Source organism: Copadichromis virginalis, linkage group LG6 (genome assembly GCF_057382275.1).
Source record: "Copadichromis virginalis isolate Kocher_CV1m ecotype Utaka linkage group LG6, C_Virginalis_male_GT1.1, whole genome shotgun sequence".
Classification (NCBI taxonomy): Eukaryota; Metazoa; Chordata; class Actinopteri; order Cichliformes; family Cichlidae; genus Copadichromis; species Copadichromis virginalis.
Window position 1 is genome coordinate 3,366,483 of NC_140623.1, and position 23,469 is coordinate 3,389,951.

The 23,469-nt window shown below is 42.2% G+C and overlaps 5 protein-coding genes and 2 pseudogenes across 5 annotated transcripts; 2 read left to right on the top strand and 5 right to left on the bottom strand.

Moving 5' to 3' along the window:
* Nucleotides 1-2,877: 2,877 nt before the first annotated feature.
* On the top strand, nt 2,878-3,737 carry LOC146706955 (SAP30-binding protein pseudogene; annotated as a pseudogene).
* A 2,692-nt stretch (nt 3,738-6,429) lies between these two features.
* Nucleotides 6,430-8,468, bottom strand: LOC146706956 (uncharacterized). Its single transcript, XM_085460722.1, has 2 exons — nt 8,179-8,468; nt 6,430-6,754 (listed from the first exon to the last, which is right to left on the bottom strand). Exons 1-2 carry the CDS (start codon nt 8,466-8,468, stop codon nt 6,430-6,432), a joined length of 615 nt encoding a protein of 204 aa, XP_085316848.1.
* Nucleotides 8,469-14,395: 5,927 nt separating this feature from the next.
* On the bottom strand, nt 14,396-14,916 carry LOC146706957 (histone H4). Its single transcript, XM_085458256.1, has one exon. The coding sequence runs from the start codon at nt 14,909-14,911 to the stop codon at nt 14,600-14,602; it is 312 nt and encodes a 103-aa protein (XP_085314382.1). The 5' UTR covers nt 14,912-14,916; the 3' UTR covers nt 14,396-14,599.
* Nucleotides 14,917-16,907: 1,991 nt separating this feature from the next.
* On the bottom strand, nt 16,908-18,294 carry LOC146706958 (histone H3). The gene has a single exon (XM_085458252.1). The coding sequence runs from the start codon at nt 17,707-17,709 to the stop codon at nt 17,299-17,301; it is 411 nt and encodes a 136-aa protein (XP_085314378.1). The 5' UTR covers nt 17,710-18,294; the 3' UTR covers nt 16,908-17,298.
* LOC146706959 (histone H2A) lies at nt 18,003-18,560 on the top strand. Its single transcript, XM_085458260.1, has one exon. It carries the CDS (start codon nt 18,051-18,053, stop codon nt 18,435-18,437), a length of 387 nt encoding a protein of 128 aa, XP_085314386.1. The 5' UTR covers nt 18,003-18,050; the 3' UTR covers nt 18,438-18,560.
* A 457-nt stretch (nt 18,561-19,017) lies between these two features.
* On the bottom strand, nt 19,018-19,967 carry LOC146706960 (histone H1 pseudogene; annotated as a pseudogene).
* Nucleotides 19,968-22,196: 2,229 nt separating this feature from the next.
* Nucleotides 22,197-23,108, bottom strand: LOC146706961 (histone H2B 1/2). The gene has a single exon (XM_085458254.1). It carries the CDS (start codon nt 23,084-23,086, stop codon nt 22,712-22,714), a length of 375 nt encoding a protein of 124 aa, XP_085314380.1. The 5' UTR covers nt 23,087-23,108; the 3' UTR covers nt 22,197-22,711.
* Nucleotides 23,109-23,469: the final 361 nt, after the last annotated feature.

Consider the following 23,469-nt stretch of genomic DNA (forward strand, 5'->3'; position numbering starts at 1 on the left):
ACCCTCAGACAATTCATTTTACAAGGTTTGACTCATCCTCTAAAACTAGAATAGATAGGATTTATATATCTTCCGAGATTGTAGCTTTAAGATATAATGATTTCGTAACAGATTTCTCTGATCATAAGGTAGTCAGAGCTACGATTTTGTGTGGCACTGACCCCCCTTCCACTTATTGGAAATTAAATACGAGCTGTCTAAGTGACGGGGCACTAGTTTTGGAATTAAAGGTAGAAATTGTGAAAGTTTTGCAACTTAAAAAACTCACAACATCTGATATACAATTGTGGGAGATACTGAAAGAACGGATGCGAAATTTTTTTAAATTTAAATGTAGAGAAATAAATTATGCAAAAAATATAAAGTATAACGAACAAGTAAATCAATACATATTGTTGAAGAATAAAAAATTTAGAAAAGAGGATGAAGAGAACCAGATTGAAGAACTTAGAGTTAGTATTGAAAAAGTAAATAATGAAATATTATTTAACATACAAAAATCAATGGGAGGTGATATAAATGGTAATAAAGATTATATGATTGGTGCTAACCAAAAGAAACGTAATAATGAGTTCATTTCTTCTATAAGAGATGAGGGAGGAAACTCCTTCGTAAAAGAAGTAGATAAAAGGCGAGTTATCAGAAGGCTATGTGCCCATATGTTCTCTCCGTTATCTACAAAAACAAGTGCAGTAAAATATTTGTTAAGTAAAATAGAACCTCTGGACTCCATCCAATATACCTCACTTTTAGGAAATATTACTAAAGAGGAGGTAGAATGTGCGATCAGTCAGTTAAACATAAACAAAACCCCTGGTTTAGATGGGCTTCCGTCCGAATTTTATAAAATAGTTGTGAATGAAATATCCAAATTTTTAGCCACTGTTTTTAATGAAGGCATGCATGAGGGAACTTTGGGTGACTCCTTTTATAATGGATTAATGTGTTTGCTATATAAGAAAGGGGAAAGAGATAATATAAATAATTATAGACAATTGACAATAATGAATGTTGATTACAAAATATTTGCTAAAATAATTATGAATAGGTTTGAAGAGGTATTAGATAAAATTATAGAAAAAGAGCAAACATGTGCAATAAAAGGTCGTCTGATGTGGGATAATTTATGTACTCTGCGTGAAATAATTTACAGTAGAAAAGACACAGAATTTTTTATTTTAAGTCTCGACCAAAGGAAAGCTTTTGATTACATTTCCCACTCTTATTTGTGGGAAGTAATGAAAGCATATAATATGCCTGAAACCTTCATCTCCATGATTAAAGTATTATATAAAAAATCCCTTGTCCAGATTAAAGTAAACGGAAGACTGACCGAACCCTTCCATGTCGAATGTGGAGTGAAACAAGGATGTCCTTTAAGCGCAGCCTTATATGTTCTAGCAATAAATCCGTTACTTAAAACAATCAATAGTGATAGCCGTTTTACTGGATACATCCTAAATGACACCTACAAGGTGACAGCCCTTGCTTATGCGGATGATGTCTCTGTAATTATTAAAGATCAAAAGGAGATATCAACACTTAAGGATTTGCTAACAAAATACGAACAAGCTTCTGGTGCTAAGCTAAACCAGGAAAAGACCGAAGGAGTTTGGTTTGGACAAAACTTAAAAGAACCTGTAATTGATTTAAAAACTAACAAGGAGATGAAGATTTTAGGTATTTGGATTACTAAAAATGATCCATGTCTTTTGAATTGGAAAAAGAAAGAGAGTGAAATAGAAAACGAAGTAGCTAAATGGGACAATAAAAATACAAACTATAGAGCGCGTGTGAATATCGTGAAAACACATGTAGTCTCAAAGATGTTGTTTCTGGCTACTGTCTTTCCCCCTCCTCACAAAACTGTTATTAAATTAAGTAAATTGTGTACCAAATTGATTTGGGGGACAAACCGCGAAGTAACACAGAGGAAATTAATGTATAAAGGAAAAGAAAATGGAGGATTAGGAGCGCCAGATCTTAGCGTTAATTTGATGATTCCTTTTCTAAAAAATGTATATAGCGCATTGGAGCGAAGCACCCACTGGATCCAAGGGAAGGAATCTTTGTGGAAAAAAATGAAAGGGAGAGCCCGATCGGGAGTGCCATACTTTAAACTTGTGTTTGGGGATCTTGTGGATCAGTGGAAATTGGATGATTTAAATCTTTTACAATTAAATTCAAAACAGATATATAATAAAATCAATCTAAAAAAAAATGAAGGTATGATACAATATAAAGCTGTGGAAAAAGAAGAAAATCAGAAAATAGTTAAAAACATATATGACAAAGTAATATCCGAGAACATGAGAGATACAGTGTGGCTTATCTCTGTCGGACGGCTCCCAGTAAGAGCTGTGGTTCTGTGGAGTTGCTTCGTTACCACTAAGAAATGCCCTATGGAGAATTGTGATGAAGACGAAACTCTTGATCATCTATTGATATCGTGTTACAGGACGGTTGAAATAAGGAGGATGGAAAAACTAGGTTTTAATATTGAAAATAATATAAAATCAGTAAGATATGGTTTGTTTAAAGAAAAGATGAGTGAAAATAAAAGAAGATTGTTTTGGTTGGTGATGTGTATTATAAATGTCCACATATGGAAAACAAGAGCTAAATGTGTTATAGAACAAAAAATGATAAGTAGTTTCACCGTATGTAAAAACATTGTCACTGAGCTGAGAAGAAGAAAAACGAGAGATATGAAATTAGGAAATGATTTGCCGTGGGAGCTTTTATTATTGTAATATGTAAAATAAGATGTGAATAATTTGTACATGGCGCTTGTATTATGTGTATTTGTAATTGTGAATATTGATATTTAAATAAAGTGATTTTTTTTAAAAAAAAAAAAGAAAGGGAGGTTTTATGCGACACTACACAGAAATGGCAAGCGGTAAAAAGAGTACGCTGCTGTCGTCTTTAGCGGTCTATGGAGATGATTCGGAGCCCGACTCTGACCCTGAACAAGAAGAATCAGGGGGGCGTGTAGGAAGCCTTGTATATCGCTATGATGAGGATGACTTGAACCAAACTGTGGACCCAGAAGAAAAAGAGTCTGCAGATGAAGACAGCAGAGAAAACAACTCGGAAGTGGACGAATCTGACGAGGGGAGAGACGCAGATGACTTTGAGATCTCAGAAGCAGAAAAAAAGGACCCCAAGGAGCTAGTTGCTCTGTTTTCAGAAAAGGTGAGAAACATGTCACCTGACGAGATCAAGATCCCCCCCGAACACCCCGGACGCTGCTCCAGCCATCTACAGGAGAAGATTCATAAGCTGTATGAGAGGAAGCTCCATGGAGATTTTGACGTAAACGCCCATATCCAGCAAAAGAAGGAATTTAGAAACCCAAGTATTTACGAGAACCTCATTCAGTTCTGTGCCATAGATGAACTGGGAACCAACTACCCAAAAGATATGTTCGAGCCTCATGCCTGGTCGGAAGACTCTTACTATGAAGCTCTCGCCAAAGCTCAGAAGGTGGAGATGGACAAACTGGAGAAAGCCAAGAAGGAACGGACCAAGATTGAGTTTGTCACGGGGACTAAGAAGGGCACCAACCCCTCAACAGCACAGCAGCCTCCACCACCAGCAACACCACAACTACATCCACAGATGCCCAGAAGAGGAAAAGTAAGTTGGACTCTGCACTCCCTGTGACCCTGGCCCAGCCCACCCTCATCACAACCACAGCCACGCTGCCCGCTGTCGTCTCTGTGACTGTGTGAGGCTACTAAAGGCAGTGCTATAACATTTTTCTGTCATCATTTTATTTTCGATTAAGTGCAAGAGTTGTTAGGTGTGGATAATTAGATTATAGTTTATTGCAATAGTTTATTCCATCCCATCCATGATGGGAGGGAAGGAAGAAGAGAAGCAAAGAGTGATTCACAGGCAGAGCCTAAATTATTTCTCACAGTTTTTTGTTGCCTTATGGTTCCAAGCGCTGCCACCAATCTTTGCATTTTGTTATTATCTCATGACACTTGTTTAATCAGCTACCATCTCTCCTATGGACTTTTTAATGTCTACAGTCTCAGATCAACACAGCCCTGCCCTCCAGCACTATCCACAGCAACGCCTCAACGGCAACATTGTACCCATCAGGTAAAGCATCGGCTACGTTTGCTTTGCCTTGTTGCCCATATTAGATTCTTGATGAATGTGTGTTGTTGTTATTCAGCCTGGTTCAATGTGCCCCTTTTTAACTTTGAGCACCCGCCCCTTTAAACCTCTCTGCACAGCCCTGCCCAGGAGAAGTGTGGAGCGCTAGACAGCAGCCAGCACGAGGGGTGCTGAGACACGGACTATTCACGGAGAGACACGACACGGGAGTCAGGGAAAGCACGGGGATTTATTGTTGTTTGTACCATACACTGTAAATAAACGCACTGTTTGTACATAAAGCACCGCGCCTGGGTCCTCCTTCCCCACACCTCCCACGGTTTGCCATGCCGAACCGTGAGGAGAGGCTCAGGAGGGAGGTTATGGACAAAGTTTACACACACACACACACCTACAAGCATGGAGAAGAGCAGCAGCAACACCAAAATACATATGATGATAATAATAATAATAATATAATTCATAACTGCTCAGGGATCCTGGGTCGCTCAGACCCAGGACCCTGACAAAAAGTGATTTGTGAGGAGGAGGAAAAACCGTGGCAAGGAAGAGAAGTTTAGATACTATATGGGTTTTGACTATATTAACTCGCGCTTTATAGTTAGTATTTTTATTTTCCCATTTAGCTACTTCTTTAATTTTGCATTCCTTTTTAGACCAGTTTAACAAACAGGGGTCCCCTTTGTTGATCCAAATTCCCAAGACTTTCATTTCGTTATTTACTTGTATGTTTATTTTGGGCTTTTGTAGTGAGGAACCAAACCACACGCCTTCTGTTTTTTCTGGGTTTAATTTTGCCCCTGATGCCAATTCATATTGTTTGAGGTGAAAAAATAACCTGTCCAACTCATCCTGGTTCCTAATAATAACTGTAACATCGTCGGCATAAGCCATAGCTGTCACTCTATAGCCATCATTAAAACAGTAACCTTTAATATTAGTGTCTTTATTAATTAGTTTCAATAAGGGATTGATGGCTAAAACATACAAAGCAGCGCTTAGCGGGCATCCCTGTTTCACTCCACAGGAAGCATGGAATTGTTCGGTCAAACTTCCATTTACCTTGACTTGTATGATGGATTTTTTTATATAACAATTTTACCATGGCGATGAAACCGTCCGGCATCCCATAGGCTTTCATAACCGCCCATATATACGAATGAGAAAGATAATCAAATGCTTTCTTTTGATCTAAGCCAAGAATAAAAAAGTCAGAGTCTCTTCTGGAGTATATTACCTCTCTTAGGGTGCACAGATTATCCCACATCTGGCGACCTTTTATAGCACATGTCTGTTCCTTCACAATAATTTTATCTAATATATCTTCTAATCTATTCATTATTATTTTAGCTAATATTTTATAATCAACATTCATTATTGTTAATTGTCTATAATTATTTATATCACTTTTATCACCTTTTTTATATAATAAACACATCAGGCCAAAATAGAAAGACTCGCATAATACTCCTTTTTCAAGCCCTGAATTCAAAGCTGAGGTTAAAAGTTCATTTACTTCCGCTATACCCAACTTGTAAAACTCAGCTGGGAGACCATCTAAACCTGGAGTTTTATTGTTATTCAGTTGCTCAATAGCAGCTAAAACCTCTTCTTTTCTTATCACCCCAAGGAGTGAATCAAAAACAGAAGGTTCAAGAGGTTCAATAACACTTAACAATGATCGTAAAGCATTGCTGTCTGAGGGTAATGCAGAAAACATGGAAAAGCATTGTTCTCTGACAACGTATCTTTTCTCACTCTCATTGGCGGTTAATTTTCCACTTCCATCCCCAATAGAGGGGATAAAGTTGCTACCACGTCTCCTCTGACCAGAGACAATCGCAAAGTCAGTGTTTCCGTTTTCATCACACCCTGCTGTTATCTGCATATTAAATAATAATTCATTATTTATCAATTCTATTTCTTTTTTCAACTCATCTATCTGATGTTCATCTTCTTCGTTTCTTTTTTTATACTTTTTTTTTTATACTTTTTACAGTGTCATGTCTGCCTCAACACTACGGTCAGTATATGGCCCACTTTAATATATAAAAACAAAACAAAACAAAACAAAAAACCCCACCGACCGCAACTACTGCAGAACTGTATCACACATCAAAAGCTTTTCCAATACGGGTTCCAAGTCAGATTGACCATTTATATGAAAAGAAGTTTGATAGAACTTGACTAGACACAAACAAAAGAGATAGGATCAGCTCTACAGAGGAGATGGGTGGCCCTGAAAAGGACCTTTGTTGTTGTTGTTGTTGTTGTTGATCGATCAGTGCAGTAAGCTTAACCACCAAAGCCGTACAGAGTGCGGCCCTGTCTCTTGAGAGTGTACACCACATCCATGGCGGTGACGGTCTTTCTCTTGGCGTGCTCGGTGTAGGTGACGGCGTCGCGGATGATGTTCTCCAGAAACACCTTCAACATGCCACGGGTCTCCTCGTAGATCAGACCAGAAATACGCTTCACACCGCCACGGCGAGCCAGGCGGCGGATAGCTGGCTTAGTGATGCCCTGGATGTTATCACGAAGCACCTTACGGTGACGCTTTGCGCCTCCTTTGCCGAGTCCTTTACCTCCCTTTCTTTTTTTGTTTTTTTTAAAAAAATCACTTCATTTAAATATCAAAATTTTTTACTGCAATGCATCTTGGGAGTCGTAGTAAATGTATCTTTCAACTCACGGTTCTGCAGCGAAGTTTTCGACTGGACACGAGGCAGATCCTAGCTAGGTAAGTTGTGATAAACTGTGGGTAATTTGCATGTTCACTGAAATATTAATTTCAGTGATATTAAACTGATATTAAACTTGAAATGTTTTCACAGAGCAGTCTGTGTACCAAGAGAACTACTTTTGCAAAAGTTTATTTAATTTTTTTTGTGATGTATTCTCATGTGTAAGACACTTGCTTGGCCACCCAGCTAATGTTAGTACTGCTCTATTTTAGCAATGTATCTTTTCTGTAATCAATTCAGTTTTCTTTTTAACCCTATTCACGTAATTAACTCAATATTAACGACTTAAATCTCGTAATTGATTTTTTTTCTAAATATGGTGTAATACTGCCTGTGTAACAGCAGTCTGGTGAGGAAGGAGCGGCTAGCCGGTCCAGCGGGCATGTGGTGTGGAGGTTAGCCGATAACACGGAGCCAGTCAGTTAAATTAAACAACAGACCTTTATTCCTTGTCAGCAACATAAGACCATACAAGCCAGGTCTCCACGGCTCTACACTGTCCGTACATACATGTGCGGGGATCGGTAGTCGCTGGTGCCAGGCCGTTACAACGGTGAGGTCTATCCTGAGAACAGAACACGAGCAGCATGTAATGGCTGCCGCTAACAACTCACACACCCCCTAGGAGACTCCCATAGCTACTACAATAGTAGGGCAACCCCCCCTAGTGGTGCTATAACCCAAAAGGGTTGTTACATCACCCCCCCGGCAATTAGGAGGCTGTCCTCAGCCGGACCCAGGTAACGCTCCTCCCGCTACCCCCTTTCACTATACATAGCTACTTTAGGTAGTAAGCAGGCTGTGGAGGAATTGTTATACAGCATCGGTACAGTCAATACAATCAATAAACAAAAGTAGTGTTTGCCGGCAATTGGGAGGCTGTCCTCAGCCGGACCCCAGGTGACCCTCCTCCCACTACCCCTTTCACTATACAAAGCTACTTTAGGTAGTAAGCAGGTTGTGGAGGTACACCCTTACGGCATTGGTACAGTCAATAAACACAATTAGTGATTGAAGCAAACAATACAGAACATGCAGTGTTACTGGCTAGTCATCCTCTGGAGATGGTCCTAGACAAGGGAAAAACAGTCAAAAGTACAACACATCCCGCTGCTTACATCAGTACAACAGAAAACCAAACCAAAAGCCTCTCACGGGCTGTGGTGACGAGGGTTCAGTGGAACAGAACAAGTAATCATCCCTTGCGAACAGAATAATTACATCACATACATCTTGCATGAAACCAACCCTTAGTCAACCTCAAGATTGTCCGTATGATAACAGTTAGTCCACCTGGTACCCGTCCAACCAGCGGTCATTACGGGGCACCGGCGGGGTTCGTTGGGGAGATGGCCGCTCTCCCGGCTCTCCCGTAGCTCCCTGATCCAAACACTTCAGCAGGCTCTTCTGCCGCTCCAGCGAAGCCTGTAAGCAAACTCGTGGCTTCTTGACCTCCCCTTTCAAGTTTACCACTTCAAGATTGAGGTAAAGAGGTGTAGAGTGAGGGATGATGTACTTTGTCAGGCCAGGCGCCTCAGCATCCGGGTCGCAGCCATCTTCCTCACTCCTCGTGTCTGCGTGGGACGCCATTTTAAAAGTGTGGAAACAACTCGCTCCCACAAAAGTTATGGCGAAGTGAAAAGAGCGTTCACACACAGTACCTAAGCGCATATATCAGTCAGACCGAGAGCGTCCATGCACACTCTGATGCTTCAATGCTTGACACAAAACAACACGTCCTTCTGAATAAACACTGAGTCAAAGTCACTGCAGCATTAGCCTTAGCTTTAGCGCCGCCGATGTCGTAACGGTCCAACAGCACTGAGTTGGCGGTCCGACTAGGGTTGCCAACCGTCCCTTAAAAAACGGAATCGTCCCGTATTTCGAAACAAAAGTACACGTCCCGTATTGAGCTAATAAGGGACGCACTGTGTCCCGTAATACAGTGAGAATCAAAAGTAGTCTATAAATGTTTATGGAATTAACGCTTTGTTTGAAAGCATAACTCCCAGCCCCTCTCCTGCTTTGTGACCAATGAGCTGACAGCACACTTATGACAATTCAGATTACCGCTCATCTCATTGGTCGAGGAAAGGTCGCTTGCGGAGAAAATACCGGAAGACAACAGATGACCACAACAAGAAGCATGGCCAACAGGGGAACAAACGCCGACACTGCGGTGCAAGTCTCGGACGACAGTACACCTAAAGCTGGGCAGACACTGTGCGATTTTTTTCAGTCACGTTATTCAGCTCCTGCTCAAACTGCACGATTGACTCGCAGGGGTTAGAAGTTGGTAGGTCACGATGCAGGTCTCACACTATACCACCCGATGCTCTGATGCGACCCGAGTGCTCACACTGTGCCTCCATAACATGAAGGTTATAACAGAAAATCTGTCGCTCTGTCTTTCACTCACACAGACACACACACCACCACCATCAACTTTGCTAAATTGCTAATGAAAAACATTGATCAGGCAGCTGTGAATGAGCAGCAGTGTAAATCCAACTATTTTAACGGTTGTTGTGGTCGTGATAATTTTGTGATGCCACATCGAAAAGGCTCGGATGAGCTTTCCAAAGTTCTACAAGTTGTGCCTCCATCGCTTGTGTCCAGATCACACGCTGCACAGCCGTGCTGCTCCGTCTTTTTCACCGACGTTTACGTGTTTGCGCGTGAGCAGTGTGAGCGGCTCACGAGCGATTGATGATCGGGAGCTGCTCGAGGTGTTAATCGCTTCTCGTTACCCCACGTATACTACACGATGCACGATGAAGGCCAAAATCGGGCCGATCACCAAATCAGTCGCACGACTCAAAAATCGTCTCAAAATGGACCAAAGATCGCATAATTAATTAATATTGCACTTTTAGCAGGTGTAAACAATTTTTAGTGCAGCCATGTGTCTCTGTGTTACCAGTGATTTGGTGCAACTGTATTTGATTTTATGTAGAACATGCTTTCTTTTCCCTCAGGAGGAACCAGAAGAGCTGTCTGACAGTGACTTTGAAAGTCCAGTCTGCCGGAGAAGACGAGGTATGTGACGTGAATGAAAACCTAGTGAGGTTCTAAGCTCAATGACCAGTTAGATTTTGTTACTGCAGTGCGTAATAATTCCTGGGGGGTTTGTTTGATGAGAGCATCATTAATTTGTCTGATTTTAATGTTTACGGATTATCACAGGTGATTACAGCCAAGGAGGAATATGTGCCCAACTTTTATTTGAACTAATATAAGGATATATAAAGGCTCTGTTAACATTATGAAGCAAGTCATGCTGACCTTCTTTCCTTTTTTCAGTGCATCATGCGTTGCCTACAACACCAGGTGAAAGTGAGGCCAAGCATCAGGAAACAGAGAGCTGCATTCAAGAGAGTGAAAATGAGGGACAGCAGATGTTTCCATATAAATTGGCAGAATTTGAGTAAGCTGTTGTCTAAGGGTTAAAGAAATCCTTCATTCTAGATGTTGTTTAGGATATTGTTTCGATGCAGGTTTCCAATTTGCATGTTTGTTTGTTTGGTTTTTTTGGGGGGGGGGTTGTATGTTTGTTTTTTTTGTTGAATGACTGCAACTTTAGGATTTACATTTAATCTTTCTTTTTTTTAATGATGTATGGTGAGAAATTCTTCAAGGCTGACATGTTTTATGATTTCTAATATCTCTTGTCTACTTAGCCCTCTTTTTCTGGAGGAAGATGAAGCTCTTGAAGAAGCAATTCAGCATAGCCTCCTAGAAGAGTCTGATAGACTGAGTCAAGTGATGATTTAGAATCATATAGTCGCTATTCCCATGAAATTCAGTACGTCTCAACATGTTAAATAAAACTTCTCTATTGACTCGATCAATGCTCTCCTTAAGAGACATCATTTGATTTTCCTCCTCTTCTTGTTTCTCCTTCTTATTTCTTAAATATATATATATATATATCTACTTACATTTTCATTGTATTTCATATTCTTAGCATGATTTAATTCTCTCGCTTTAAATTTAAAAAATTTACACATGCGTTGTTTAAGAAGTTCCCAAAGTTCCGTGAAAGAGGCAGTAAAAATCTTAAGATGTAATATTTTCTTAATTTCAGATTTAACTTCAGGCACAAGCAACCCGTCTGCTAACAAAGATGTATTGAGTTTTCAATAGTTCAAAAATTCGTGGGAGCAACACAATATTATTGCCATAACCACCGTGTGATCAGAAAAATCTGTTAAGAATGTGTCATATTTAAGACTTTTAATATTAGATGATATGTAAAATCTATTAGTCGAGTTTTGGTTAATGAGTCGAACCTAGTGTAATGTACAGGGAGTGCAGAATTATTAGGCAAATGAGTATTTTGTCCACATCATCCTCTTCATGCATGTTGTCCTACTCCAAGCTGTATAGGCTCGAAAGCCTACTACCAATTAAGCATATTAGGGGATGTGCATCTCTGTAATGAGAAGGGGTGTGGTCTAATGACATCAACACCCTATATCAGGTGTGCATAATTATTAGGCAACATCCTTTCCTTTGGCAAAATGGGTCAAAAGAAGGACTTGACAGGCTCAGAAAAGTCAAAAATAGTGAGATATCTTGCAGAGGGATGCAGCAGTCTCAAAATTGCAAAGCTTCTGAAGCGTGATCATCGAACAATCAAGCGTTTCATTCTAAATAGTCAACAGGGTCGCAAGAAGCGTGTGGAAAAACCAAGGCGCAAAATAACTGCCCATGAACTGAGAAAAGTCAAGCGTGCAGCTGCCAAGATGCCACTTGCCACCAGTTTGGCCATATTTCAGAGCTGCAACATCACTGGAGTGCCCAAAAGCACAAGGTGTGCAATACTCAGAGACATGGCCAAGGTAAGAAAGGCTGAAAGACGACCACCACTGAACAAGACACACAAGCTGAAACGTCAAGACTGGGCCAAGAAATATCTCAAGACTGGTTTTTCTAAGGTTTTATGGACTGATGAAATGAGAGTGAGTCTTGATGGGCCAGATGGATGGGCCCGTGGCTGGATTGGTAAAGGGCAGAGAGCTCCAGTCCCACTCAGACGCCAGCAAGGTGGAGGTGGAGTACTGGTTTGGGCTGGTATCATCAAAGATGAGCTTGTGGGGCCTTTTCGGGTTGAGGATGGAGTCAAGCTCAACTCCCAGTCCTACTGCCAGTTTCTGGAAGACACCTTCTTCAAGCAGTGGTACAGGAAGAAGTCTGCATCCTTCAAGAAAAACATGATTTTCATGCAGGACAATGCTCCATCACACGCGTCCAAGTACTCCACAGCGTGGCTGCAAGAAAGGGTATAAAAGAAGAAAAACTAATGACATGGCCTCCTTGTTCACCTGATCTGAACCCCATTGAGAACCTGTGGTCCATCATCAAATGTGAGATTTACAAGGAGGGAAAACAGTACACCTCTCTGAACAGTGTCTGGGAGGCTGTGGTTGCTGCTGCACGCAATGTTGATGGTGAACAGATCAAAACACTGACAGAATCCATGGATGGCAGGCTTTTGAGTGTCCTTGCAAAGAAAGGTGGCTATATTGGTCGCTGATTTGTTTTTGTTTGGTTTTTGAATGTCAGAAATGTATATTTGTGAATGTGGAGATGTTATATTGGTTTCACTGGTAAAAATAAATAATTGAAATGGGTATATATTTGTTTTTTGTTAAGTTGCCTAATAATTATGCACAGTAATAGTCACCTGCACACACAGATATCCCCCTAAAATAGCTAAAACTAAAAACTACTTCCAAAAACATTCATCCTCCTTTTCCCATATATGTGTTTTGTTTGTCTCCTTATTTATGAAGAAGGGGTCCTTTTATGATCTACAACGTACTTTTATTATTCAATCTTAGCCAGCCGGAAGAACAAGAGTATCTCACCGCTTCTTAGCTCGCATGCCCATGTTAACAGATAGGGCCACCTTGTGGTATGGCATGAAACTACATTAATTTACAGCAACAGCTGCTGATCATTACAATATGTATCTGTAAATGTACGTAATGATTTGAAATGTATGGGATTCTGTTTGTTTTTCACTTTGTGCTGTTAATGAATAAAAACTGTTGAATCATAAAGAGGTTTGGATAATTAGCACATTCCCTAGAACTGTTTCAGCTGCTCGACAGGCTTAATTCAGTGCAATGTACAACAAAATGAAAAGAAGTGTTTTTAATGTTGATAATCACAGGTTCCCATCTGTTTTGCACCAGTTTTTAATCTTTCTCAGAGTTCGTGTCATCAGAATTGTCAAGGCTAGAAACTGTTTTCAGTAAGTTCAAACGTAAGTATTTAAATAAGAGACTGTCTGAAAAGGTAGCATTCATTAAATTAGCGCAGGCTTCTTCTGACCTATCGCAACAGTCCACTTCACTGTACACTGAAACGGACAGAGCGGCTGCTCTCGCACTGCTGGTTGAGTCATTGGAGCCTCAGGCAGAAGTCATCTTTATGGCAGTAATCTTTTGAAGAAGCCTGTATATAATTACACTTTATTTAAAGTAAACAAGTTTACATATAAAATGCACATACACATACAATTACATATACAAAACCATGAGCACATACAAAAAGGAGAAACAAGGAGGAAAATCTAGCATCTGAGTCCACACAACGTTCACAAGACTTACAGTTTTAATTCGTTCCAGGGGAAAACTTTCCCAAGTTTCAGGTCCATTGTTCGTCTTCTCCGCAGGTCTGTAATGATATGTTTACTCACCACATCACTACTTATCTTTTGTTCAAGTACTCCTTTGGCACGAGTTTTCCAAATATGTGTGTTTATTACACACATTACTAACCAAAAGAGTCTCCTTTTGTCGTCACACATTTTTTCTTTAAACAAACCATATTTAACTGCTTTGATATTAACATCCACATCATAGCCAATCTCTGTCATCTTCTGTCTTATCTCAGTTGTCCTATAACAATCCAATAGAAGATGTTCTAGGGTCTCATCTTCATCACAGCCTGTCATAGGACATTTCATGGTGGTAACAAAGCAACTCCATTGTACCACTGCTCTCACAGGGAGGCGCCCGAGCGAGATGAGCCATACCACGTCTCTCATGCTTTCAGATAATAATTTGTCTTGTATATTTTTAACTATTGAAAGGTTCATCTTCATACTTATATTGAATTACACCTTCATTTTTGGTTTCATTAATTTTTTTATAGATATTTTTTGTATTATCTTGGAGAATATTTAATTTATAATTACCATCTCCTTCCTTTAATACTAAATATTTGTTACCCACGTGGTACATTGAGCTTTCTGCAGTGAAGTTCTTGACAAAAATAAGTTGCAAACACATTCAGAATTTGTGTGTGCTGCATGTCATGAATAGTTGCTGCTTTGGATGCAGGTCACGTGGAAGCCAGACGAGGGAGACGTTACGCAGAGAATAAAGCGGCGACAGTAACCTGAGAATACGGTGTCATGTCTGCCTCAACACTACGGTCAGTATATGGCCAAACAAAAAAAACAAAACAAAAAAAAAAACAAGAAAAACAAACCAAGAAAAAACCCCACTTACCGCAACTACTGCAGAGCTGTATCACACATCAAAAGCTTTTCCAATACGGGTTCCAAGTCAGATTGACCATTTATATGAAAAGAAGTTTGATAGAACTTGACTAGATAAACAAAAGAGATAAGATCAGCTCTACAGAGGAGATGGGTGGCCCTGAAAAGGACCTTTGTTGCCGTTGTTGTTGTCAGTGCAGTAAGCTTAACCACCAAAGCCGTACAGAGTGCGGCCCTGTCTCTTGAGAGCGTACACCACATCCATGGCGGTGACGGTCTTTCTCTTGGCGTGCTCGGTGTAGGTGACGGCGTCGCGGATGACGTTCTCCAGAAACACCTTCAACACGCCACGGGTCTCCTCGTAGATCAAACCAGAAATACGCTTCACACCACCACGGCGAGCCAGGCGGCGGATAGCTGGCTTAGTGATGCCCTGGATGTTATCACGAAGCACCTTACGGTGACGCTTTGCGCCTCCTTTGCCGAGTCCTTTACCTCCCTTTCCTCTTCCACTCATTTTGGCTGTTCAGAAACAAATGTGAGTCGTTGCTTGACGGACTCCTGAATTTACATCTGATTTGAGGACGTAAAAGAAAACAGGAGTGCTTGAAACTACGGCCATCTACTGGCCTTTGGCGGAAACGAGGAACAGCATGACTGTGCCTGGGGTGCAGTAGCTATGGGGCGCCGTTTGTAAAGTGAAACATGCTGAAATTAACGGCAACATTTTTCCACATTTAGCTCAAAAACAAGTAATTTTTTACAACATTTAGTAAAATATTTGTAACTTTTCATATTTAAAACAGAATTTTAAATGTTAAATCTAATTGTTAAATATTCAATCTAAATGTTAAATCTAAATATTATATTTAAATCTAAATGTTAAATCTAAATGTTTAGGCTAACATGCAAATTTATTGCACGGATCCGCGGAAATACCAAAATAAAAGCTTTCCGAAAACCTCCAGTGCAAAAGTGTGCCGGTAGTGGTCAGACACGTTCTCACTCCCAAAGCGTAATAATTTTCTCTAGGTGACAAATTGTCAACATGTTATGCTTTTGGGTACCCAACACGTTCCTAAATGATAGCATCGGAAAAAGGAGAGCTCAATCTACACATGTTCGTTCATTTTCTAAAGATCGATTTGGAAAACACTATTTTACGTCATTTAACTGCTAGTAAAGGTTATGAATAAGGTTATAGTTAGGGATAAGGTTAGGTTTAGGGCTGGAACACATGGCTGGAACGTCTATTATGGCGGGACCGTCATTCCACTGGAATTCAGCCATAACCCGACCATGAGAAAGCACGTCCGACGATTTAGCTGAAAACATCGGAAGATCCGTTTTGTCGGCCATCCAAAGGTTCAGCAGTAGTGCACTCTTAGCAGCTGCAGTCTCCACTTCACAATCGCTGCAGCACATGTCCAGCAAAATCGCTGGACATGCTCGTAGGCAAGAAGTGAAGCAGCACATGGCGGGGAGAAGTGAGGAGGAGAACAGACACAATGTTGCACCGGAGGTTTTCGGGAAGCTTTTATTTTGGTATTTCCGTTGATCCGTACAATAAATTTGCATATTAGCCTAAACATTTAGGTTTAACATTTAACATTTAGATTAAGATTTAACATTTAGATTTAAATATAATATTTAGATTTAACATTTAACATTTAGATTTAAATATATTTAGATTTAATAGTTAACATTTAGATTTAATATTTAACATTTGATGAAAAGTTACAAATATTTTACTAAATGTTGTAAAAATTACTCGAAAAAATATGTTTTTGTAAGGTTTTGAGCGAAATGTGGAAAAATGTTGCTGTTAATTTCAGCATGTTTCACTTTACAAACGGCGCCCCATAAGTAGCTATGTACTGTACATGATATGAGATTGAGTACTACATGTGTCACAGAGACAATCCAACAGTTTATATCCAGTTAATATCTTTATTAAAGGCCAATAACCAGTGGTGCCTCCAACAGAGCCAGAAAAGGGGGGGAAGGTCATGCCATGAAATATTATTAGTTGTCCCCAGATCAAATAGGTTGTTAATGAGGTTTTACCTTGAAACTCTGAATACCAGAACTTCCATACTTCCAGAATCAATGTAGTTTTAGAAGTGGCTTTAGTACATGCAATAGCATTCACAGATGATCGCAACAGATTATTCAGAATGTCAATACTATATTTTCTGACTTGAAAGTGGCAGCGAGTCATTCTCTGGGGGCGCTATATCTATGATCTCTACTTGACTGGACTGATCTGGACAGCTTCACAGTATAATTGTTCTGTATGTTATCAATGTTAGTGTCAAAGTCTGAACACAGTTTGTGCAGTGAGATTAGTTTAACAGAGTTCCCAAAAGTCCGCTTCAATGCAACATCAGCGATGTGGCCTAGGTATTGGATCAACGCCAGCGGAACATGACGATGCTGTGTTTCCATGCTCAAAGTTAGTTCAAAGAATTGTGTTAAATTGTTAGTTTTTTATACATCTTTGGGGAGTGAAAAAAAAAAAAAAAAAACAACCGCACCTGTGAACTGAACATGAACTGTGAAAAATATCTGATCCATGTTAGGCTTATTGTTATGTACATTCATAGTTTATAGCCAATTTAAACAACTCTAAAGGTACTTTAGAGCAGGGGTGTCACAGTCTTCTTCTACTGTAAGTAATGTAAACTTATGTGTAGCAGGAAAGAATTGGAAGTACTGGTGCTTAGATCAAGTTACTGGATGCCACCTTCATGCCAAGCATATGGCTTCTATTATATAAAAAAAAAAACCTGTCTTGTACTGTCTTGTATGAGGTTAATGTTATTGTAAGAAAGGAGCGCGCTCTCGGTGTGAGTGTGTTGGCTCTGAAAAGAGCCGTTGTTTGTAGGAGGGCGTGCAGACAGCTTAAGCCCTCTCTCCGCGGATGCGGCGAGCCAGCTGAATGTCTTTGGGCATGATGGTGACCCTCTTGGCGTGGATGGCGCACAGGTTGGTGTCCTCGAAGAGTCCGACCAGGTAAGCCTCGCTGGCCTCCTGCAGAGCCATGACAGCGGAGCTCTGGAAGCGCAAGTCGGTCTTGAAATCCTGAGCGATCTCACGGACCAGGCGCTGGAAGGGCAGCTTGCGAATGAGCAGCTCGGTGGACTTCTGGTAACGGCGGATCTCGCGCAGAGCCACGGTGCCGGGCCTGTAACGGTGAGGTTTCTTGACGCCTCCGGTGGCCGGGGCGCTCTTACGAGCGGCCTTAGTGGCCAGCTGCTTCCTGGGGGCTTTGCCGCCAGTGGATTTGCGAGCGGTCTGTTTGGTTCTTGCCATTCTTTCTCTCTTTAACTTTCCTGCGTTTAAAACAGAAAATGTAACAAGCGGAGGAGACTCGCCGCTCTTAAAGTGTGTGACTGGCTGTGACGCGGTGCCGCTGCGGCTCGTGATTGGTGAGGGGCTCCGCGTGATGCTCAGCACCGCTCAGAGGAGCCCCGCCCCGCCTAAGTGTGCGCTGCTCATTGGAGGAAGGTGCTTTGAAAAGGCGCGCTGCCGCGAGCCTGTCTGCGATTGGTGTGTGACGAAGCCGCCCGCGCTCTGCGGAAATATAAGCCAGGCTCGGCGCCGATCGGGCCACATTTCCTTTGAGTGTTGACACTGCGAAGAGAAGGTTCAAAATGAGTGGGCGTGGCAAAACCGGAGGCAAAGCCAGAGCTAAGGCTAAGACCCGTTCATCCCGTGCCGGGCTCCAGTTCCCCGTGGGTCGTGTCCACAGACTGCTGCGCAAAGGCAACTATGCGCAGCGCGTGGGTGCCGGCGCCCCCGTCTACCTGGCAGCTGTGCTCGAGTACCTGACCGCTGAGATCCTCGAGCTGGCTGGCAACGCAGCCCGCGACAACAAGAAGACTCGTATCATCCCACGTCACCTGCAGCTGGCTGTGCGCAACGACGAGGAGCTCAACAAGCTCCTTGGCGGAGTCACCATCGCCCAGGGTGGTGTGCTGCCCAACATCCAGGCCGTGCTGCTGCCCAAGAAGACCGAGAAGCCTGTCAAGGCCAAGTAAATGCCAAAGCCTCTGCTTCACGCACGAAACCAATAAACAAAGGCTCTTTTCAGAGCCACACACTTCTTTCTGAGCAAACATCCTCGTGTATATGGAAATGTAGTATTACCTTATTCTCGTGTGTGTGTGTGTGTGTGTGTGTGTGTGTGTGTGTGTGTGTGTGTGTGGGGGGGTCTTTCGCCTCCCAACCAGATCTTCAGGTTGTTTTAATTTATTATTAACAATAATATAAAATTATGCACAATGAATTACTAATGTAAAAATAGTTCAAAAGTTCAACACTGCCCCTAGCATCCTGGAGCACTTGTGTTGTCTTTTGTAGGTGTTTTGGAGTTTTTACGTGTTTTGTCTGTAGGGGCCACCGTAAATATACTTTTATTTATTCACTCCACATGAAATGTAATAAATCAACTATAATAAAATCCAACTATTCACATTTCAACTTTTAACTATTTAAATTTTCAGCTTTTTCCTTTTACAAATTTAAAGTGAAACAACACAAAACACTGCAAACCACAACACAATTAAATAGAAATTATAATATGAAAATAAAAAGAAGATGCATATTCTCTGTCATATGGACCTGCATGAATAAACTTTGTCCCTGGCTCTCTTTCTCTCTGTCCCTCCTGCTCTGTTCACTTTCTGATTGTGAAATGTGAGCCATGATAGTAATACAAGCTGCAAGTGTTATGAGAAAAAAACAAACCCAAAAAGTATCTTATCTTGCTTTGACAATAATGCTATTATTGTGAATAAGAGAATGTTGCGTGATTGTGAGGAAGGAGCTCTGGCGTGTTGCTGTGGTGGCTCTGAGAAGAGCCGTTGTTGAGTGCGAGAGTGTTGGCAGCTCACTTCTTCTTGGCTGCTGTGGCCGCCTTCTTGGCTTTGGGCTTGGCGGCCTTCTTGGCGGGGGCTTTCTTGGCTGCGGGAGGCTTCTTGGTGACCTTCTTGGGGCTCTTGGCTGCCGCCTTCTTGGGGCTCTTGCTGGGCTTTTTGGCCGCCACAGCGGGCTTCTTGGCCTTCTTGGGGGACTTCTTAGCTGCTGCGGGCTTCTTGGCTGCCGCTGGCTTCTTGGGGGACTTTTTAGCGGCTGCTGCCGGCTTCTTGGCTTTGGCAGGGGCGGGCTTCTTGGCTTTGGGAGCGGCTTTTTTTGCGGGCTTCTTGGCTTTGCTCTCGGTAGCCTTCTTGTTCATCTTGAAGGATCCGGAGGCCCCGGTGCCCTTGGTCTGCACCAGAGTGCCCTTGGCCACCAGGCTCTTGATGGCGGTCTTGACGCGGGCCTTGTTCTTGTCCACATCGTAGCCTCCGGCAGCCAGAGCCTTCTTGAGAGCGGCTGTGGACACGCCGCTGCGCTCCTTGGAAGCGGCCACGGCTTTCACGATCAACTCGCCCACGCTGGGGCCCACCTTCTTCGGCTTGGAAGCCGTCGTCTTCTTCTTGGCCGCCGGGGCGGCGGCAGCAGCAGGTGCTTCCTCTGACATTTTCCTCTTTCCCTCTGATCGAGTCACGGTGCAGTGATGGCAACTCGGAAGCGTCACACTGCACTTAAACGCACCATGAGAACCGTGGAGAGTGAATGTAGCGCGCGCCGCTCTCGCGTGCGCCACGCAATGCTTCCGTTTGTGTTTCGTGTCTCGGGATCAAAGAGCTCAAAGTGAGTGTGTGAGCAGCACTGCAGGCCGACAGTGGAGCAGTCCACAGCGGACTCGTGTCTCCTCGGGCAGGCCTCGTGTCGGGCTCTGGTGCTCTCTGCTCTTGCTTTGTGGAGCCTCCAAAGCTCAGCGACTCAGTGCGGAGCTCAGCGCTGCTCGGCGGCTTTTTGCGCTCTTTTCTTTCCTAAAACAAAGGAGCCGCAGCACAGCTCCGTGAAAAGCCCTTTTCCAGCTCAGACACATGTTCGTTCGCGCACTCCGACTTAAAAGCAGCATCTGGTGAGCGCAGCTATGGGACAAAGTGACGCCGCGAACTCCCAGCAAACACACCGATGCAGCTGGACGCCCACGGAGCAGCGAGACGTCTGTGAGAGCTGCTCACTTCTAACCAAAGCACAGCGGCCTCGAGTTTCACTCACGTTGTTGTATATCAGAAATCACCATTAGTTAGTCACCTTACGGCAGCTCGCTTCCACACTTTGGCCCTGATCTCTTAGTCTGCATCAGTCCGTTTCCTTCCAGCTACAGTTACCGACTCTACTATAAACAACAACAGCGAATGAACACGTGAATACACACATCCACCAACTGATCACTAAGTATCTCAATGTGCAATACTCAATACCTGCTAAAAAACATCCAACATCTCACTATTAAACATTCTCTTTTTGTCGCTACTAGTCAAACGTATTTTTATATCTATTTCATTTATTTAATCAGAGTAATATTGCTGTTATTTTTTTGGCATTTATTTAATCCTGCTCTGTCCACGTTGCTGCTGTAACAAGGTGAATTTCCCAGCTCTGGGACTAATAAAGCTTATCTTATGTCCTGGATAGCGACCTCAGTCTAATCTAGTACAGTGCATTTAATTATGCCCAGTATATCTGTGCTCCTTTTTCTGGAGGATTCTATTATTCTTCCACCCACTAAAAAAATGTAACCACAGATTGTTGTCCAAGATAAGTAAAATGCTGCACAATACCTCCCACCCTCCCATCGTGTGCTTGACCAGTCACAGAAGAGCGTTTAGTGAGAGACTGAGATGACCAAAGTTCACCTCTGAATCAGAATGGGTTTTATTTCCTAATGTTGAGCAGGTTTACAACATTAGGAAATTGCTTCGGTACTTAGTGCAAAACACACTGTAAGACAACACTTAACTAAACATAAAAGATAAAAGTGCTAAGCAGATAGATATATCTTATTCATAGCACTTGCTATAATAGTTGTACTATCTAAAGGCATATAGAAAGGTGGCTACGGAGCCAACAAATTATGAATTAGATTCAAATAGGCACAACTTTAGTTTTTTTATTTCTATATGATGAACTCTGCATTAATATCAGTGATAAGAACAAGTAATCTTATGTCCTGTAATCATTATGACGCTATAATTTGAGATACAATAAATAAAATACGTTTTTGTACAAAGTATCGTATCGGATCAGTATCGTCGATACCACCCTGAATATTACTCGTTATCGGATCGGAAAGGAAATCAGTGGTATCGCACATCACTAGTGATTATAGTGTTTACGAGCACATCAAGTCAAGTGGCTTTGTTATTTCAAACATGTGCAGTGCTACAGTACACAGTGAAGCAAGTCAGCGTTCTTCCAAGACCGTGGTGCTACATAGGACAATCAACACAGGACCACATAAAGTGCAAATGTACAACATAAGAAAAACGGCGCAACCCCAGATCAGAACGATACAGACAAATTGATACTAAATTTTAAGTTTACTGCTTCTTTGGATTCTGCTATGCAAATTTTTTGTGAAATGACAAACTTTGGATATCAGAGGAGAAAAAAAAAAAAACACAACAACAACAACAACAACACACAAAACACTTCCATTTCACACACCGTAAAGGAACTGTCAAAATGAGTTAACTGGCCAGAGCAACATTTGTGTTCAGTACTGTTTTCAATTTGTTCTTTGGAATTTGCTTTGTATTGAATGTATTTGGAAATCAGAATATATATGTAAAAAAATAAAATAATCAGCCCTTATCCCCAAGGGGCAAATAAGATACAATGGAGCAGCACGACATTGAAGACAAGGACAGGGCATAAACAGGCAATAAGAATGAGATAAATACACAGCATATACACAGTTTTAAAATTAAAGTGACTGAATAGGTGAATAAATAACTAAGTGACTAAAAGTGAATAAAGTGGCAGCACAAAAAGAGCGTAGAGTAGTTCATGTTTACAGGTGTGGGAGATGGTCTTAAGGGCTGGAGTTAAAAAGCAGAGTGGCTTTGGGGACAGAGGTGGCTCTCCTCCTCTCAGTCCTACAGGAAATGCAGCAGAGGCGCCGCCCACAGGGGAGCCATTGAAATGCACTGAAAGACTGTCAAACATAAAGTGGCATTAATGTTGTATTTGTAGTTACTTTGTCATCGTTCCACAACACACACACACACACACGACATTTCCTGAGTCTGGGTCAATGTAGCGGATCAATAGCACCTAGTGACAAAGAAGCATTTCCGCGATTGCAGTAGTTGGCAACATAGTAACTGCACGTTTGAAGGTAGAACGTATGCTCTTCAGGACCGAGTGGGTGGCTCTGAAAAGAGCCGTTGGGTTGACTGACAGCAGGATCAGTTTACTTGGAGCTGGTGTACTTGGTGACGGCCTTGGTGCCCTCAGACACGGCGTGCTTGGCCAGCTCACCGGGGAGCAGCAGGCGCACTGCGGTCTGGATCTCCCTGGACGTGATGGTGGAGCGTTTGTTGTAGTGGGCCAGGCGAGAGGCCTCGGCAGCGATGCGCTCGAAGATGTCGTTGACAAACGAGTTCATGATGCTCATGGCCTTGGAGGAGATCCCGGTGTCGGGGTGGACCTGCTTCAGCACCTTGTACACGTAGATGGCGTAGCTCTCCTTCCTGGTCTTTCTCTTCTTCTTGCCGCCCTTGCCGGCGGTCTTGGTCACGGCTTTCTTAGAGCCCTTCTTGGGCGCGGACTTCGCGGGTTCAGGCATTTTGTTCCTTCGATACTCTGCAGCAACGAATGAGCTGTGTAACAGAGAGCAGCTCCTTTTATACAGCCTGTATGCTAATATCACTGCGCAGGCCCTCGGCTCTCATTGGCTGAGCTGCACAGTGGGCCGGACATTGCGTTGGAGGAAATCTATGAATTGTGCTTCAACAGGCGCGCGTTTAACAAAGAAGTGGTCTGTGTGATCGTTTCCTCATTTGTTGGAACGGTCATTTGTATTAAATGAGCAGTAAATGTAGTGCTCTGTATGGCAAATATGGAGGATTTAGGGAGACACAGACTGAAAGCTAGAAAATGCTTAAGATGTGACTACAGTCTACAGTAGTGAATTGGGCCTCAGCAGCAGCAGTGTTTCTTTGGGGCAGT

What these genes read in the sequence shown, in the direction of transcription:
- LOC146706957 (XM_085458256.1), bottom strand. Translation starts at nt 14,911, where the DNA reads ATGAGTGGAAGAGGAAAGGGAGGTAAAGGACTCGGCAAAGGAGGCGCA.
- LOC146706961 (XM_085458254.1), bottom strand. Translation starts at nt 23,086, where the DNA reads ATGCCTGAACCCGCGAAGTCCGCGCCCAAGAAGGGCTCTAAGAAAGCC.
- LOC146706959 (XM_085458260.1), top strand. Translation starts at nt 18,051, where the DNA reads ATGAGTGGGCGTGGCAAAACCGGAGGCAAAGCCAGAGCTAAGGCTAAG.
- LOC146706956 (XM_085460722.1), bottom strand. Translation starts at nt 8,468, where the DNA reads ATGGCGTCCCACGCAGACACGAGGAGTGAGGAAGATGGCTGCGACCCG. An exon ending in AATGACCGCTGGTTGGACGG is followed by an intron (nt 6,755 to 8,178) that starts GTACCAGGTGGA and finishes ATTTAAATGAAG; the next exon opens with TGATTTTTTTAAAAAAAACA.
- LOC146706958 (XM_085458252.1), bottom strand. Translation starts at nt 17,709, where the DNA reads ATGGCAAGAACCAAACAGACCGCTCGCAAATCCACTGGCGGCAAAGCC.